Raw genomic sequence first — 17,393 nt, forward strand, 5'->3', positions numbered from 1 at the left:
GAGGAAACCGGTTCGAACCGGTTTGATATTTTGAACCCGGCCATTGGACGGAGTCGGGTCACGTGGCCGGACGCCCCGCCCACCCGTTAAAGCAGCAGTCGCGCGCGCCCTGTGTGACGGAAAGCCCCGACTCGACTTCGGGACTCGGCTCCTGGCGACTCACGACGACGACGAAGGAGAAGAAGAAAAAGAAGAAGAAGAAGAAGAAAAAGAAGAAGAAGAAGGAGAAGAAAAAGAAGAAGAAGAAGAAAAGGAAGAAGAAGATGATGATGAAGATGATGAAGATGATGATTCTTCTTCTTCTTTCGTCGTCGCGGAGGGCGCTGTGACGCACGGCGGCTCCGCGACAGCGATCACTTCATTCAGACGCGATTCTCTTGGGAGGGAGAGCGCAGTCTGTCCGCCCCGGAAAATAAAAATGTTTTGGGTTTTTTTGTATTCGTATTCGGCGGAACATGCAACTTAATGTGTGTGTGTGTGTGTGTGTGTGGGGGGAGGGGGGGGCAAAACTTTTTTTTTTTTTTTTAATGATTTATTTAGTTGGATTCGATGCGACTTGCGGAATGAACCCCCACTCGTTACGATCTCATAATTCGACAACCAGTTCCCTCGCCCGCTCTTTCGTCGTGGCGACGCGATAACAACAACAAAAAAAACAACAACCGGGTCGTTCGTGCGCCGCGCGCCGCAAAATGTCGCAGGGGTGGCGACGCGACGACACACGAAACGTGCGCCCCCGCCCTCACGCCCCGCGGGGGGGAACGGTCCGAGCGCGTTCGCCGCGCCGTTCGGAAACTCAGGATTTGTCGCCGCGCCGAAGGCGCCGTCTCCCCGCGGAGCGGAGCGTGCGCCGGACGAGGCGCACTGCAGCCGCACCACGCGGGCTCGTTGCGTTTTGGACATAGATGTTGAAAACAGGTGAACGGTGCCACGTCTGGGTTTATTTCCCGCCCCCTCCTCCCAAAACAATTTGCACAGATGCAATACGTGCGTTTTTCCGTGATGCGCCGGGTGACACCTCCTATGCGAAAACATCCCTAGACCGGCAAAGTGGTTGCATAACATCAACATAAGTCATTTCCAGCAACAACAGCAACAAGCCAAACATCCATCACAACATGTACGGATAATCACAACTTTATTACACCTAATGGTTAAAGCTGGTCAAAATATAGTTTTGTATGGTGTCAATTGCACTCAACAAGTGAGTTCACACATTTTGATTTGGTTTATTTGAAACGTGTCCCGGACTGCATCGACAACATCTTGACCAGACATTTGACAACGAAGCTCATTAGACCCCCCCCCCCAATCTACAAACAAACACAGCTCCATACCACAGCCCCATAGGGGTGAAATTGGCAAAAGGAACCCGGCCTCCCCCACTTCACCAAGGGGGAGGGGGGCGGGGTCCTCACGCCAGGGCGGCCTGGCTGGACAGGTCCGTGATGAACGAGTCTCTCTTGTGCCGCAGGGCGTCCAGGAAGTCGCGCACCCTCTCCTCCCGCCGGCGGCTGTAGTCTGACAGCGCGTCCTGCCTCCGCCCGCCGCCGCGCTGCAGAAGCTCCGCCACGCAGGCGCGGTCCGCCTCCAGCTGGTGTCGCACCTGCTCGTCGCGGTGCAGATCTCTGGCTTTCTGCATCGCCACGGAAACCGGGTGAGTCAATCAGTGAGTGGGTCGACGTGGACAGGAAGGTTGGCTGAGTTCATTGATCAGCCGGTGGACTGTGATTAAACCGTAGGATTCACTCAGGCCATCAAATGATGTTTATCACTATTTGCACGAAACGCCCGATACCGGTGACCATATCGGATTGTAACTGTTGAACCCAGAACCTTCTTACTGTCCCCTCACAGCAGCATGGTTCTGGGTCCAAACCTCCGCATGTTCTACCCATGCCCACGTGGGTCTCCTCTGGTTCCCCCGCTTTCACCATCACCCCTAAATACATCCACATTAGGGTTACACACGTCTGCCGATGCCCCTGAGCAAGGCATAGGTCATGGGTCATGGTCTGGATGTGGCTCCCACTGCTCCTAGACACGAGGAGACTCGGATAGGAGAATGCAGAGAACTCATTTCCCCCAGAGAGATGTTTGAAGTAAATATGAACTAAAAATACAAAAGTGACAGTAAATGTCAACTCCCCCAAAGGTGAAATATGGCAATGAATGTTTTGGGGGGGAAAATGGATATACAACAGAGTTCAGTTCCGGTTTTCTAAACAATAATCAACAGTTCCCTGATTGTTTGCTTGATTTGGTCTGTTACACGTGAGCGCGTGTCCTTATTACTCCATCCAGCATCACGTCACATCTACAACTCACTTTCCCTTTCCAACAGTTTATAAAGTTCCAAGCAGCTGAACGGAGACTCGACGCAGGACCTTACTACCTTCATCTGTTAAATTGTCTTCAATACGTGATAGTTGACGTTTTAAACTACATAACATCTCCCCAGCGAAGCTGTAGCAGTAGCTTCAGTGCGTCAAAAACAGTTATGAAAGAGAACTACTCTAAACAAAAAATAAATATATATATTTTTTTTTTATTAAAATGAATTCTTGCAGGTCCCAGCGCAATAATAGGACATTTCTATGGGGAAACACTAAATGGGAAACAACATCTAAATTTCATTTTAAACCAGTGGGGTTGAACGCTGATCCTCAGGACCTTATTAACTACTGGTTGGCATCGGGACCGATGAGGACCCGCGGGTCCGTGTTAGTTTAATTAAAGCAGCCGCACTCGGGGGTCTCCGGAGGTGAGAACCAGCGTTTTCCAAAATGACTCGACTGTCGATATGAACCCCCCCCCCCCCGATGGAGTGGAACCCTCACCTGAATGGATCTGTAGTTGCACTGGTACTGGATGACGGCCTCGCACAGGTTCCAGAAGGAGTATTCGGGCCAGAGCACGGACTGGAACACCAGGCAGGAGTGGGAGGTCTGGGAGAGGGCAGAGATTCTTTGTAAACAAATTTAAAAAAACAAAAACACGTGATAAAAACCAAGAGAATCTTAAAGGGGGAGAGCGACTTTGGTGGTCGCCGTGTGGAAACAAAGCCGCCCTCCGCATTGAACCCGTCCCGGACGTTTCAGCGGCAGTGTGCGGATGTAGAGCCCATGCCTTGCTCAAGGGCATCGGCGGGAGCGCGAACCCCAGTGCGCCCGTCTTTTTGGGGTGGGAGGAAACCGGAGGAAAGGCACGTGAATGCGGGGAGAACATGCAGTTATGCACGTTGTGTATTATCACACACACGTTGGTACGTTTATACGATTTTCTTTCTGGGGTTACTAACACTCATTTAAATAAATCTGTGGGTTATATTCTGAAATTATATACAGACCATTTAAGACAAACAAGGGATTTATGTTTTGAGTGAAAAGCCTGATGTGACTCCTCCTCACACTCGCTGCTCGAGCTGATGAAAACACCCGGACGGGGACAACCCACCTGGGCCGAGGTTGAAAAGGTCGGAATGGACCGATGTGTTGCATGGGGGTTAGTTAAACTAGTTTTTTCTTTTTACTTTAATTTTCTTTCCAGACGTTGGTCTCATTCATTCTCCTCCTTAAACTGGTACGGACTCCAGTCCCTCAAGACCCTGAACTGGAACAAACACCTTTTGAGAGATCAGCCCCCATCACTGGCACACACTGGATTAGTTAGCATGCGTTATCCCTTTTCCCCCCATTCCAACTCAGTCGGTCATTCAAATGTAATCGTCCAGGAAATTAGAATTTTTTTGTTTGTTTTGTAGATTCTGGACTTTTCTGACCCACATGTGGGAGTGTGATCAGTAGCATGAAGCGGGACGACCTCAAGTCAGCCTAACCGGGCTCAACACCAACGGACGGCCGGTTGCACCAGGCCACCCACCGGAGCAAAACTTTCAAAGGAGGTTCATCATACGGTTCAAAGTTTACAAAAAAAACATCCAGGGTGGAGGTTTCCCTACACTCTTGTTTCCCGTGTATTAGTGGAGGGAGTGAGACGGAGCTTCTCGAAAATGCTGACGTCCCAAGTGTGTAAGTACACTAAGTGGTTGGGTGCCTCCTCCCTTTGTCACTGGATGGAACACATGGCGGGGAACGGTACTTGACCGTATTTTACTTGAACCACAAATGTTGATTGTATGTGGATTGTCCCCAAATATATTGAAACACACACACAGAGCACTTGAACCTGGACGGTAATTCCCTGATCTGAGCCGCTGGAAGCTTTGTGACACGCCAGGGAGTCCATGCTTTGTGACATGCCAAGCACTTCTCCTCTTTGAGGTAAGTTGCTGGAGGTAAGTTAAGGTAGGTTTCATCGTGCAGGATTTTAATTGTGTACTTAATACAACACAGACTATTAATACTATGATATAGTCGTCGATCCCAGAATCGCGATTGTGGCGCCGCCCCATGCAGCCGCCTGCGTGAGCGCCTCGTGTCGATGACGCGCACTTTAGCATTTTTTAGAGTTTGTAGAGCTTATTGTGCGGCATCACAAGGGGGATGGTAGCTCAGGCGGTAGAGCTGGTGGTCTAGTGATCTAAAGGTTGCTGGTTGGATCCCAGGCTCCTCCTGCTAGCATGCTGTAGTGTCCTTGAGCAAGACACTTAGCCCCTAATTGCTCCTGATGGCTGCGTCCATCGGTGTTTGAACAATTGTAAGTCGCTTTGGATAAAAGCGTCTGCTAAATGTAAATGTAAATGTAAATCACCGGGTGTCAGGACATCTCACTGCATACGTGTGTGACTGTACGTATATGTATGTGACACAACCTCTTGAGCGTGAACGCCAGGACCTGGACCCGCGCCAGGAAATGTGGAGCGACGTGGTGTAGTTCTCCGCGTCTCCACCTTCGGGGACGGCGTCCGTACAGCGCTGTGTCTGAATGTTGTGAAGACGCTGCGCAGGCCGCGCGCCTTCTTCTGTGGTGTTTGATGACGTAGTGTCGCCCCCCTGCTGGCCCGGAGGCTCGGTGCTTTAAATCTTTGTTTTCGTTTCTTTTCGCTTGTTTAAATCGTTCTTGTGTGGACGGAGACTTGTTTTTGTTTTTAAATTAAGGAAAAATGTGTTTTTAAAAAGAAAATACACGTGTAAGCAGGGCCTTAGACTCCAGTCAAGAAATTGATGGTTGCATTATTTACCTAAATACAAGACATACATTTTTTTTCTTTTTTCTTATTTTTATTTTTTTAAATGGAAAATGACCAAAAAATGAGTTTCCGTTCTTGCCATCCCTTTGTTAACACTAAAACACGGGTTATAATTATAGAGGCTCTTTATCACTAAATTATAAAATGATTACAATCCGGCGGCCAAAGGCTCATGCACGTTTAGTGTTGGGCCCTGATTTTGGATTTTTGAAACTTCCTTTCCACAATCATACTTTGTAAAATTCTCAACCGTTCTGGTCTACGTGTGGGGATAGTGATCAATAACGCTTTGGAACTTTTAACGCCTTCCCTCGCGGTGGGAGCGTCCCCGTCCTCACCTGCCACAGGAGGAAGTCGCTGAGCCGCACCTCCCCAGACGTCCGGATCAGCAGGTCGGGGTTGGGAGAGTTGCTGCTGTACAGACACTCGCTCAGGAGGGCCTCCGACACGTCGCTGAGGAGCACCACAGAAGAAGGAGGAGGAGGAGGAGACACAGGATTTATAGGCCGCATGCATTTCAGGTTCCTACGTTGGGTCCTTCATCTGCAAGGATAGCTCCTAGGTAGGAAGTAAGGATAGTTCCTAGGGAGGTAGAAAGGATAGTTTCTAGGTAGGTAGCAAGGAAGCTCTGAGGTAGGGAGCAAGAATAGGCCCAAGGTAGGAAGTTAGGGAGCCTCCCGAGGTACTAAATAAGGAGACTGCCTAGCTAGGCAGCAAGGTGGGGAGTAAGGAGCCTTCTTGGTAGGAACGGAATAGATGCCAAGTGTCAAGGGGCTACAACTGCTGAAACATGTTGACAGTCTGTACAACACAAGCACCAACGTGACGTTCGTACAACATGCATCAGAAATCTATTGCATGAGTGTTTCTCCGTGTGGAGCCATCTGAAGCCTTGTGACAGGCCAGGGCTCCTACTCTGTGACGTAAGTACTGGAGGTAAGTTGAGCTAAGTTTCATTGAGGAGGATTTAAAATGCATATTTAAAACAACACAGACAATTGATATGCGCCTCGTGTCGATGACGCACATTTTTGTATTTTTAGAGCTTGTAGAGCTTATGGGGCGTAATCAGCGGGTGTCGGGACCTTTCACTGCATGTATGTATGACTGTATGTATATGTGTGTGACTAATAACCTCTTGAATCTTAAAAGTCATGTATAGTTCCTAGATAAGTATCAAGAGACAGTTCCGAGGTAGGAAGTATGGAGCATCCTAGGTAGGGAGGGAGGACCTTGCGTTTTGTGCCCTGGTCTCTCGGAAGGTGACCCCTGACCCCAGGTGGACTGGGTGTTACCTGGATCTGATGAGGCCCTGCTCCACCCCCCACGCCATCTCCCGCACGGCGTTGGTGATCTCGTGTCTGGAAGTGTAGGCGAAGCACACGTTCAGGAAGCACCTGCAGCAACAGAGCAGCGTTGGCACTGGCATTTCCAGGTGATCACGAAGCACAACATTTATTTTGTCTTCAAAAGATTTGGTGATAGTATAAGCAGTAGACCAGTGCCACGTTTAACTGAACCGTACTCTCCTTCCCAAAAAAAAAAAAAAAAAAAAGCGCAGCACCCGAAAAACCACCTTGCATTGAAATGTCCGTTGGATTTTTGCTCCCTACCACAGTTTGGCCACAATAAATTTTTAAAGTTTACCAAAAAAAAATGTGTGGGCGTGACCTATTCTACACAATCTGCTGTAACTCATCAACACATCGTGCCATTTGGTCAATAGGTGGCGCTATGGCAATCGTACAACTTTCAATGGAGTTTTCATTCAGCAAACCATTTGCGTGGCGACAGGTCCACCATTTTAGATTTAGTCCAAAACACTCTTTTTTTGGACAAATTTGGTCCAAATAAACAAAATGGCCACCATCAGCCAGTCAAATTGCAGCATCACTGCCACAGGTTTAGCAATGGTTGCTCTGCATTCAATTTGATGGTCATATGCCAATCAATGTACCAACAATTACTCCGTCTAACGTGTTTTTACATTGTTGTGCAGCAATATGGAGATCCTCAATTGGTAAAAGAAGAAACCACAGGAAATGTAATGGTAATGTAATATATTTCATTTTTCTCCGTGATAATGGCTGCTTCCATAAATAAGCGGGCACCTTAGAGAAGGCCGTTCCACATGTCTGCCATTTGCAATTAATTAGGCATTATCTTAAGTTTTAAGCAAAGACAAATATCAACTATGAATGAAATATGAAGTACATTTCTGGACACAGTTGTTTTGCTGAGCATACATGACATCATCTCCATGTTGAACTGCGTCACAAACCCACAGGACATCTTGTCCTTTGTGACGTTGTACTTTGTGAGGAAAATGCACAAACGGACAATGAGCGAAAACGCTCCCGCGCCCAGAACAACAGGAACGCGATGGGAAACGCGATTCGGACAAAATGACGAAGAAGTCCGGCCAAGAAATAATGGGACGATGACACTGCTGCAGGCCGTCTGCACACCATCACCCCCATCACCACTTCCCAGAAAAAACAAAGACCGTTTTTTTTTTTTTTTTCCTTTTCCATTTTGGCCTGTAACCTTCCCGTGAAGAATTTCACAACAGCGTTGTCTTTTTGTTGAAGTATGCAAGAGTTTTTGCAAGCAGCCAGCAAGCGAGCAGTCACCGGTCAAACTGTGAAATGTTCGCAAGAGTTTGAGTAAGTTACCAGGGACTGTCTGTGTCACTTGTACACGGCTTTATGGATAAGGGACAACCTGACACCAACAACTCCCTTTCCAGGGCTTGTGCACATTTGGGTCTGATGGTTCTACTGAGACACACACACACACACACACACACACACACACACACACACACACACACACACACACACACACACACACACACACACACACACACACACACACACACACACACACACACCCCCAAAAGAGGAACTTAAACCAACTGTCCGTGAAGAAACTGCAGACGATGGAAGTGTGTAAGTATTCAAAAAATAATTTTCTGCTGTTTCTTTCAAAACATAGGTTTTTTAAGTATGCGGTAGATACTGTCGGCTGCACCGTGCAATCCGCTCTGCATTTCTCTAAATAAAACCAATAAAAAGTGTTTTTTGGGGTTTTTTTTGTGTAATGGTAGATGTATTTATTTTATTTTCCGACGCATACGTGAAACAAAAGATCCCTGTGTGCGGTGTCCCGGTGTGGAGTCGGCAACGAAAGTGGGAACAAACTTAAAAATGAGGCCTCAGATGTAATATGATGAAGAGTCAGAAACTGGATTGATTATTTCTCGCCTCAAATCTGTTCAGAAACAGATTTTGGATGGTTGGATGGTTTAAAGGCACGTTAGAATGGCTAGAATACATCACCTGAGAAGTATTTTTCAGCAAAGAACTTCCACACAGACCTCATAGAGACCGATACTAACTTGTTGAAAAGGAACATAATAGAAGCCCTTTAAGGATGTTTAATTTAACTCATCGTTGTGACTAACCTGGACCTGGTGCATTGCTGCCAGTAGCTTTATTTTACCTTTATTTTATTTTTTTTGGTTCATCTGTATTGATTTTCTTCAATATTTTAGGTGTATTTTTATAGCTTTTATCATTAGATAAGGGTGTATTGCCACATTTTTATATATTTGTCATTTTTTTAGGTTTATTTTCTATTTCCAAAATATTCAATCTTCGAGTCAAATCTCAGGTTGATTTTATTATTTTGTTAATCTCCTATTTATTTTTTATTATTAGGTTACAGTTTATTACCATTTGTAGGTTTACTTTTCTGTTTTATGGTTCAATTTCAGGTTAATTGTATATTTATCGACAGTATATCTCCTTATCAATTTTTAGGTTTATAGTATATTGCTTTTTCTCTTTTTAGCGATATTGCATACTGGCATTTAGTTCTATTTCTATTCTCATTAATGACCGGATTATTACCTATTTATGTGAGCTGCTGTGACATCGCAATTTCCCTTCGACTGTATCTAGCTATCCACCCACCCATCCATCCACCCATCCATCCATCCATCCATCCATCCATCCACACACATTAAACAGAGAGCTGAGGTGATGGAGGTGACGGAGCCTACTTGTTGTGCTCCCTGGTGGCCACCACAGCTCTGGCGATGAGCTGCTGCAGGTCCAGCGGCAGCATCGTCAGGTCTCCAAGGACCCGGATGCACACGCCGTGCTTCTCCAGGTTCTCCCTGTAGGACACACACGTAATAATAATAATATATAACAGTGTGTGTGTATATATCCGTATCCCACCCCTTGACAGGTGCCACTGGAACCAGATGATCAATGTTATTCACTTCCCCTGTCACTGGTTTAATGTTGTGGCTGAGAGTACATCCAAATGTCGAGTGCGTTTTTGGATTTGGTGTGATGCACGCTTCAGAGCTGAAATCCAGCTGGTGTTCAGGGTTCATCGCTGGTATTATTTTGTTCTCATCCCTCAAAAAAAGGATTCATTTAACTCTGGTCTGTTCCATGGTCACATATTTATTCCGGAATCTGCTGCACACGGTGTTCTGACTTTTAAGCGCCACAGTTTCCGTAGAACTTTATGTTAAAAAGACGACTGGGACATGAACACCATCCTACCAGGGGACAAATGAGAGGAAGGAGGGATGGGGGGAAGAAAAGGAGGAAGAGGCGAAGACTGAGGTGAAGGGAATCAGATGAACTTTGGGGACGCTCGGTGAATCTGCGGAATCTCACAATTGATTCTGATCCGATCCTAAATCCATCTAAATGAGCGTTCGATTTCCAACTTTGAAATCCCAGGTTCACCCCCCCGTATTTTTGTGGGTACTATTGTCTGACATGGTCGCCATATTGGGGCGTTCAAGATCCGCCGGTAAAAAAAATCCAGTTTGCGCTGGGGGGGTCTTCTTTCATGAAGTTTTGTTTTGGAGTTGGGAGAGATGCGGTCGGCTTCATGGAGGGGTCCGCCGCGCCGCATCCCTCAACGCACACTGCACCCGCCCACCTGGCACTAGGGCTGCAGGAACTCAATTCCAAAAGAATAAGAACATTACAAAAAAAAAATAAAGTTCAATATAAATCCAGTTGGTTGCAGAGTGAACGCACATTAAAGAGAAATATTCCCGGTAACGGTGTGCAAAGCTCGCCTCGGCAGAGATGCGCCGAGCGCCCCCGTCCCATTCAACGTTTCACTGCGTGTACAATGGAGAGTGCCCCTTTGACCAGAATGTCCACTAATACCACAGATATGGCGACGGAAGTGGGGAATAAACCCGACCATCACCGACGGAATGTCCTCTAGATGTTCCCAACAACCGGCTAGTGGGCCCTGCCGGGCCGCGGGGGATTCGCCGCCTGCCCGTGAGAACGCGGGCGGAATCTTTTCAGGAATGATCTGCAGTCTACTCCGCAGCAGCAGGAAACGGAGTAAATTAAAAACATTGAGAGTTTTTATTTGCTTTGTTTGGAGAAAAGATGGCTCCGATCCGGAGCTGCAGGTAGTAATTTGCCTTTTACTGCCCGGGCTCCCCTCTGGCAAAAATAGCATCCACTTTTCTTTGCTTATTTTGGTGACTAACTTAAAAGTAGTGTAATACGTAACTTATTGTTTATTATTCAAAGTTATGTTTTTATAAAGCTCTTAACTGTTTAGGTGTGTTGTTTAAATATTTTCATTATTTTGTTATAATATATCATTTTTAATATTCAAAGAAGTTTCTCATTTAGAAACAAGTGTTTTTCTTTACAAACCAAGACTCTATAGTCTTTCAATGACATAGTCGTCAGCGCTGTAAATAAATATATGTTGAAATCAAAAATCTAAAATCGTGGATTTGGAGAATCGTGACAGCCCAATAAATACTTATTTACATATACTGTGATTTTTTATTTCATTTTTTTTCAACAGGATCTCATCAACTCCTTGCATTTCTCAGTTTCCCTGGAGGTTGGGGAACAATGCAGTGACAGACATCAGACTTTCAGGAAGCGTTTGAACATCACCCTCCACAGTGCAAGGCCGTACCAAAAAAAAAAAAAAAAATAATAATAATAAAAATACTCTTCCAAATAATTGTAAATACAACCAGCAAGCGCCCAGTTAGCACTGGTAACCAAGCAGATTCACTCAACCCTCCTGTGACCTTGTGGATAAAATTTACCTGTTTTAGTGAAACCTTTCCTGTTGATGGCACCAGGAAGAAACATCATTCAAAATGTTAATAAAAATATGTTATCGTATTTATAGCTTTTGCCACTGTTATTGAGGTATTAGACAATATTTATTACATTTGTTTGTTTTGTTGGCGGCCTTTGGATGGTTAAACATTAACTCTGCCATGTTGCCCCGGGAACATTATTATCGATGATCCTGCTGTTGCACATCAGAGGAGGGTTCAAAACCCCAACACCACAGAGACGTTCTCATGACCGAGTCGCCGCCACCATCTCCATCCATCCACCTATCCATTCATCCATCCACCCGCCACCTTCTCCGTCCATCCACCTGCAGCACTTTGCGGTGGAGCACCAAGTCGCAGTCGCACTAAACCACGACTGAAACTCAAAAGATCCTTTCAAAGCGTGTGACGCTGCGACCGCTGGAAACACATTAACACCCTCTGGATCCTAGACCCAGAGAAAGCTGTGAATGGAACTTTTTCATAATCTTTAAATATTAAAAAATATGGAAGTCTAATCTGTTAGTGTATTTCAATCATTGTAAGGTTCCATTTTTCCAAAAATGCACAATTTATTGAAATGCAAGTGGCCAGGTCTCGGAATAAATGAACATTGGTTTCCCCCTCGAAGATATATTTAGATGGGGCCAAAAGATGTCTGCCTGGTGCTGTGTATCCATCCACCCCAGCCGTGACAGTGTGAATTAAAGTTTTGTAGCATTAAAACATGACTGACAGTATTTTTGATGCACATGATGAGCATACTTCCTCCCAGTTTTAAGGAAGCAGTGATTCAGGGAAATTCCAGCGCAAACCCGCTCTGTACAAAGAGTGCAGCTTGGACGTTCCACTGGATCAATTTGAGTATTTAGATGTTTACCGCGTCTGGGACATATTGATTCTCTAATTGATTCCTAGTGTAAATAATAGTTTGGGGTAATAACACCAGCGGCTCCCTGCCTCTGGGTCGTGCAAGATCAGAATTAGTTTACTCCAACAGGTGCATTTGCATATATAAGTAATGTCATGGTGGGGATTGGTGAGTTTCTACAGACAATTAGCATAAAAAAAAAGGGAAAAAAATACCCGTATATACAGTAAATCCATTTTTAAGGTGCACCAGGATTTCACTGCACATCAGCAATTTATTATAAAATCATTAGAGCTGTAAACTGCGCTCCGAGTACTAAAGGCCAATCCGACACAGCTAAAAATCTGTTATCGAGTTGCATAACCACCATGTGAGTGAAATACCAACACAGTGTGTTCTGTCTCTCCTAAATAAAGCAGACACAAGATTCCGTGCCTTAAAAATAATGGGTTGGTGCCGCCTAAAGTGCCGTCCCTCCCAGGCGGCATTTTGACACTGTGACATCCCAAATCGGCCAGTGTGACTAACACTACATTTGGGGAGGGCAGCACTGTGGCATCTCCTTTCATCCGCCCTGTAATTGCCCTTGAGGAAGCACAGTCTGAGTTTATTTGTTGATTAACACATTGCACGAGATACGACAACCTATTAACAAGTGATTCTCTTCGAGATTGTTCATCTGCATACTGTACTTTTGTGCTGTTCCAGTTTCACACCGCTACCATTACAAAGACCTAATTATAAACACCATAGCTACATACGCATTAGAGCCGGACCGATGCCAGATTTTTGGGTTCAATGCCGATCCCAATTTTGGACAGACCTTACGCACAGATTACTCATGCTTTGACTGAAATTTTTTTCAGAAAAGTGCAAAATTTGAAAAACTATTTGAAAAACTGATTTTTATTAAAGGTGATATATTTCAGAACATTTAGCTTACAAGCAAACAAAAATAAACACACAAATAACTTTTTAATAGATAAAAAATATGTAAAAGTTATTATTGAATTTCCCCCCATTTCCAGTGAATGCATCGTCACTTCCAAAACAAATTTGTTTTACTAGTTTCCCCATGAACACAGCATGGCTTCCTGCTTGCCGCGTCCATGTCTAAACGAGAGTGTAACAAACATGGATGGATTTACAATACCCAGTTGGACTTCTGCACTAATTTTGGTGAGTAACTTAAAAGTAGTGTAAAACAGACAAGTACGATAAATAATCCATATTTTTTTGTTCATTATACTTATTAAAAAACCAGGACACATCGGCTGCATAACTGCCGATCCCGTTGGTTCAAAAAAAGTGAAATAATGACCGTTATATCGGTCGAACCGATATATCGGTCGGGCTCTGGTAGTAGTGAGGGCAGCAGAAAGTGAAATCATAAAATGTCTGGGATGTTAAGCTGTGGATGCCTTCACCTCAGAGAGAAAAAAATAAAAGAAAATGTTTGGCTGCATTCCCCGAGTTAACTTTAATTTGTTTTGATAAAAATAATGGAACAAAAAAAAAAGGCTTAAAAAGAAATGACATCGTAATTTCACCAATCAACAGCACCAAATGCTCAGCCGCTGGAGGAGCCCCCGCCTGGAGCACACACCTAAGAGGAAGCGTTTGGGTCACTGGGTTCCTCTGGTACTCACTGTTCCCCGAGCAGCCGCAGGAACTTCTGCTTGGCCAGCTCCATCAGCCCGTCCACCTCCTCTTTGGCGCGCTTGAAGTTCTCGATGCTGAAGGCGTACACCGTCACCTCGGGGATGGCCAGTTGCAGGCACCAGCGCAGCGTCTGCGGAAGGGGGAGGAGCTTAGCCTGCGCCGCCACCACCCTTGTTGACGTCACCCGCGCCGCCCTCCAGTCGGTGAAACTCACCTCCGCCAGCTTGTCGAAGCCCTGGGAATGGCCCTCCTGGCGCTCCACCTGCTTCTTGCGGGCGAAGCGCCGGTTGCCGTCCATGATGAAGGCAACATGCTTGGGCATCGGACCTGCCTGAGAGACACACAATGGGCATGTCAACTGGGGATTGTTTTACTTGGTACTGCTGTGTTTATTTATTATGAGGGTTGATTACAAAATGTAATACATGGCCTTTAATGACTTTAAAGTATTATAATTAATGTATTTTTTTTCCATTTTTAAAGACTTGACACAAAACAAATAAATCAATTTTCAATGTGATCTTTATTTATTTACAATGTTAGTTTCACCGTCTATTATTTATATTAGTTTATCCATTATATTTATGCCTATTATTAATCGCATTGTCGTCTATTATTATTATAAGTGTCTATTTCCAACCACGCTGGATTAAATTTACATTTCCCTGCATCATCCATGTTGAAAAAGCAATTTTGGATTTTTTATTTTTTTTTACGATTTGAAGAACAAAACCAGGGTGAATATCCCGAGTTTTCAATGATCTCTGTTTTCTCAAGGACTTTTCATGCACTTCAGCGCAAAAGTTCTTAAGAAACAGAACCAGATTCAGAAGTGGTGCATAAAGAAATATGAAGACGGAACTCATTGTGATATCAAAACACAATGGTATCTGAGCTGTAAGATCATCTCAGTGGGGAAGTCCAGCGTGAGAAAAGTAAAGCAAAACTGTCTCCATGATACCTGAGGAGATGTTCACCATTTACACGCGTACAGCTTCTGCATGCATCTAAAAGTATTTTATGTTTCATATACCACACGCCCCATCAAGGTCACTCAGGGCCGCTGACCGGTTACTTCCTTGTTGTCCCAAGATGAAGGTTGAAGCACAGGGGAGACTACACCTTTGCACTTGTAGCCCAAAAACTGTGTAACAAGTTGCCTCTCTATGTTAGGCTGGCTCCTGCGCGGCCTGTTTTCCAATCCCGTCTTAAAACACCTCTTTATTCCTTGGCTTATAACTCAGTGCAGGGCTTGATAGTAATTGGATGGTTACTGGGTTGCCCCAGGCAACCAGATTTAGTTAATTGCCAACCATTGGCCTCTGGTTGCCCCCTTTGGCTAACACTTTTTAACATTAAAAATAGAGAGCGTAAACAGCAAAACCTGCCCCCCAAAATAAATACATTTGTTGCATTAGTGATACTTAAATATCGCTGTTGCGCACAGGCACCTGTTCACCCTTTAATGCCTTTCTTCGTCATCTGCGAAGTGAAAACATCCAATTTGCACACAGTCGGAGAAAGTTAAAGTGTGCGTCCTGCTCATAGTGGAGTTGTAAGGCGTCAGCGCACCAGGGAGCGTCTCTCCTGCCGGGCTGCTGACAGCGCTGTCAGCCCACGAGACCATCACAGTGGACGGCAGCAGAGCAGGGGGTCACAGTCAGGGAAGCAAACAACTCTCTTCTCGGGGAATGTTGCTCTTTTCGCGTAATTGTCTGAACCCGTTTCAGCACTTCTATTTTTCAATCCGTCCGAGAGGACGACGCCATCCACGATCGATTAGTAGTTCTCTGATATTACATGAGACGTAAGACGCGGACGCGGCTCTAGTCGGCGGTGAAAAGATCTCCAAAGCAGGAAGCGATGCTGCCTTCACAGGCTCGGAAAACTGTAATGCGTGTCGGAAGCGATGCCTTCATGGGAACTGGGAAAACCGTTGGCGACCACCATGTGTATATTTCAGACCATTTTTCCACCATGCATGTGCTTGTGTCTCTGTACAGTTAACTACAACCAAACTAGAAACTCAAATTAGGTGTTAAAATAACATTTTTGTTAAACCTTGACAGAAAAAAACCCCGAATTGATATTGTGCACTTACAAAACCAACTTTATATAAAATAAAAACATACAGGAAACTTCTTTGGTTGTAGGCAATTCGGTCACGTTTGTCAACAAGCCATAAATGTAAAATAACCGATTCTTACGGCTTAAACAATGAGCGCGACTCAGAGAGCGACTTTTGAATGGGAAGACGCACATTATAATTGACGGTTGTTACCAATGAGCGGACAAACAGGACAGTTGAGATTCTTATTTTCTGCGGTGACAAGTAAGAGAGACGGGAGAGACGGGCTAAGCGGGATCTGCTGAGTGTAGCCAGAGGAGTTAGTGTCGTCACAGGCCTCTGTCTGGACCGTCCTCCCCCCTGAAGATCCACATTCTGTGGAGTGACAGGTAAAAAACACAAACTACAAGCAATATCGTCGGGTCACTATAATGAAGCTTTTAAACCCTCTTTCGTGTCACATATTCATGATTAAAGCCCACGTAGAACTTCACAGTACCTTAACTACTCAAAATACAAGGTGGCTAAAAGAAAGGCATGTTTGCAGTTTGGGCAACGAAAAGCGGATTCCTGGTTGCCAGCCTGGCAACCGCTTTGAAGAGCCGGTGTGGTCGCTTCCATCGCGTCATCGTCCCTTGTTCCCTGAAATGTTTGGGGTTTTTTGGGTTTTTTTTGCGTTTTTATGGCGCTGCCGTGCGGCTTGTGCCGGGTCCGCTCGCACAGCGCCTCGGTCACCTGTTGAAATGTGTTTTTAGGTGCGGACGGCGACGGATCCCACGCGTCCTACCTTCAGGACGTTGGCTGACAGCTTCTCCACCAGGCTCAACTCCCCTTCCCTGATCCACGACATCCTCAGCCTCCAGGCAGGCTCCCCTCCCGCCGAAGACAAAATGAATGAAGGAGGTGAATTCGAAGCAAAAAATAAAAATAAAAAAATGAACGAAGGTGAAGGAACAGAAGTCACCGGGCGGCCGCGGTCACACTGTCGGACCGAGGCGACAACCGCATCGGGCTCGGAGCGCGCCGGCGTCTGGTGACCGCAGAGCGGGGAACAGGCACATGGGCTCCCGACGCGTCTACGCGAATCGCCGCTCGGCCGCTCGGAGACCGCGAACGCGTCCGCGACGTTCCCCTGCGAGTGGTCCGCGGGCGACCGGAGCCAAGGCGCTCATCCGGGGAATCGATCGGGGCGACCGGCCGCGCTCACCAGGCTCCGTCCGCGGGACCCTGCAGCTCACGGCTCTCCGCGGTGACGCGCACTTCCGCCACGATGACGTCACTTCCTCTCCGTTTCCTACTTCCTCTCTTTTTGGGGGCGGCGCTGGTGTATATATTGTTGTTTACATATTAAACGAATCGATTTTCTAAAAACGGGGTTTAACGCGGTAGAATCTGAGCGTTGTAATCATTGAATTATTTAACTACATATATGATGATTAAAAAATAAACTTCCGGCCGTCGGGATGACATCCGGGTCCTTTCTCTTCAAGCGCTC

The 17,393-nt window shown here is 45.7% G+C and overlaps 1 protein-coding gene across 1 annotated transcript; it reads right to left on the reverse strand.

The window, feature by feature from the left end:
• Positions 1-903: 903 nt before the first annotated feature.
• dhdds (dehydrodolichyl diphosphate synthase) lies at positions 904-17,108 on the reverse strand. The gene is made up of 8 exons (XM_080005780.1): positions 16,686-17,108; positions 14,045-14,161; positions 13,818-13,960; positions 9,219-9,335; positions 6,448-6,549; positions 5,491-5,605; positions 2,841-2,948; positions 904-1,636 (listed from the first exon to the last, which is right to left on the reverse strand). The coding sequence occupies exons 1-8, from the start codon at positions 16,746-16,748 to the stop codon at positions 1,415-1,417; spliced, it is 987 nt and encodes a 328-aa protein (XP_079861906.1). The 5' UTR covers positions 16,749-17,108; the 3' UTR covers positions 904-1,414.
• Between the last annotated feature and the right edge of the window lie 285 nt (positions 17,109-17,393).

This window comes from Zeus faber (assembly GCF_960531495.2).
Source record: "Zeus faber genome assembly, chromosome: 8".
Taxonomy (NCBI): domain Eukaryota; kingdom Metazoa; phylum Chordata; class Actinopteri; order Zeiformes; family Zeidae; genus Zeus; species Zeus faber.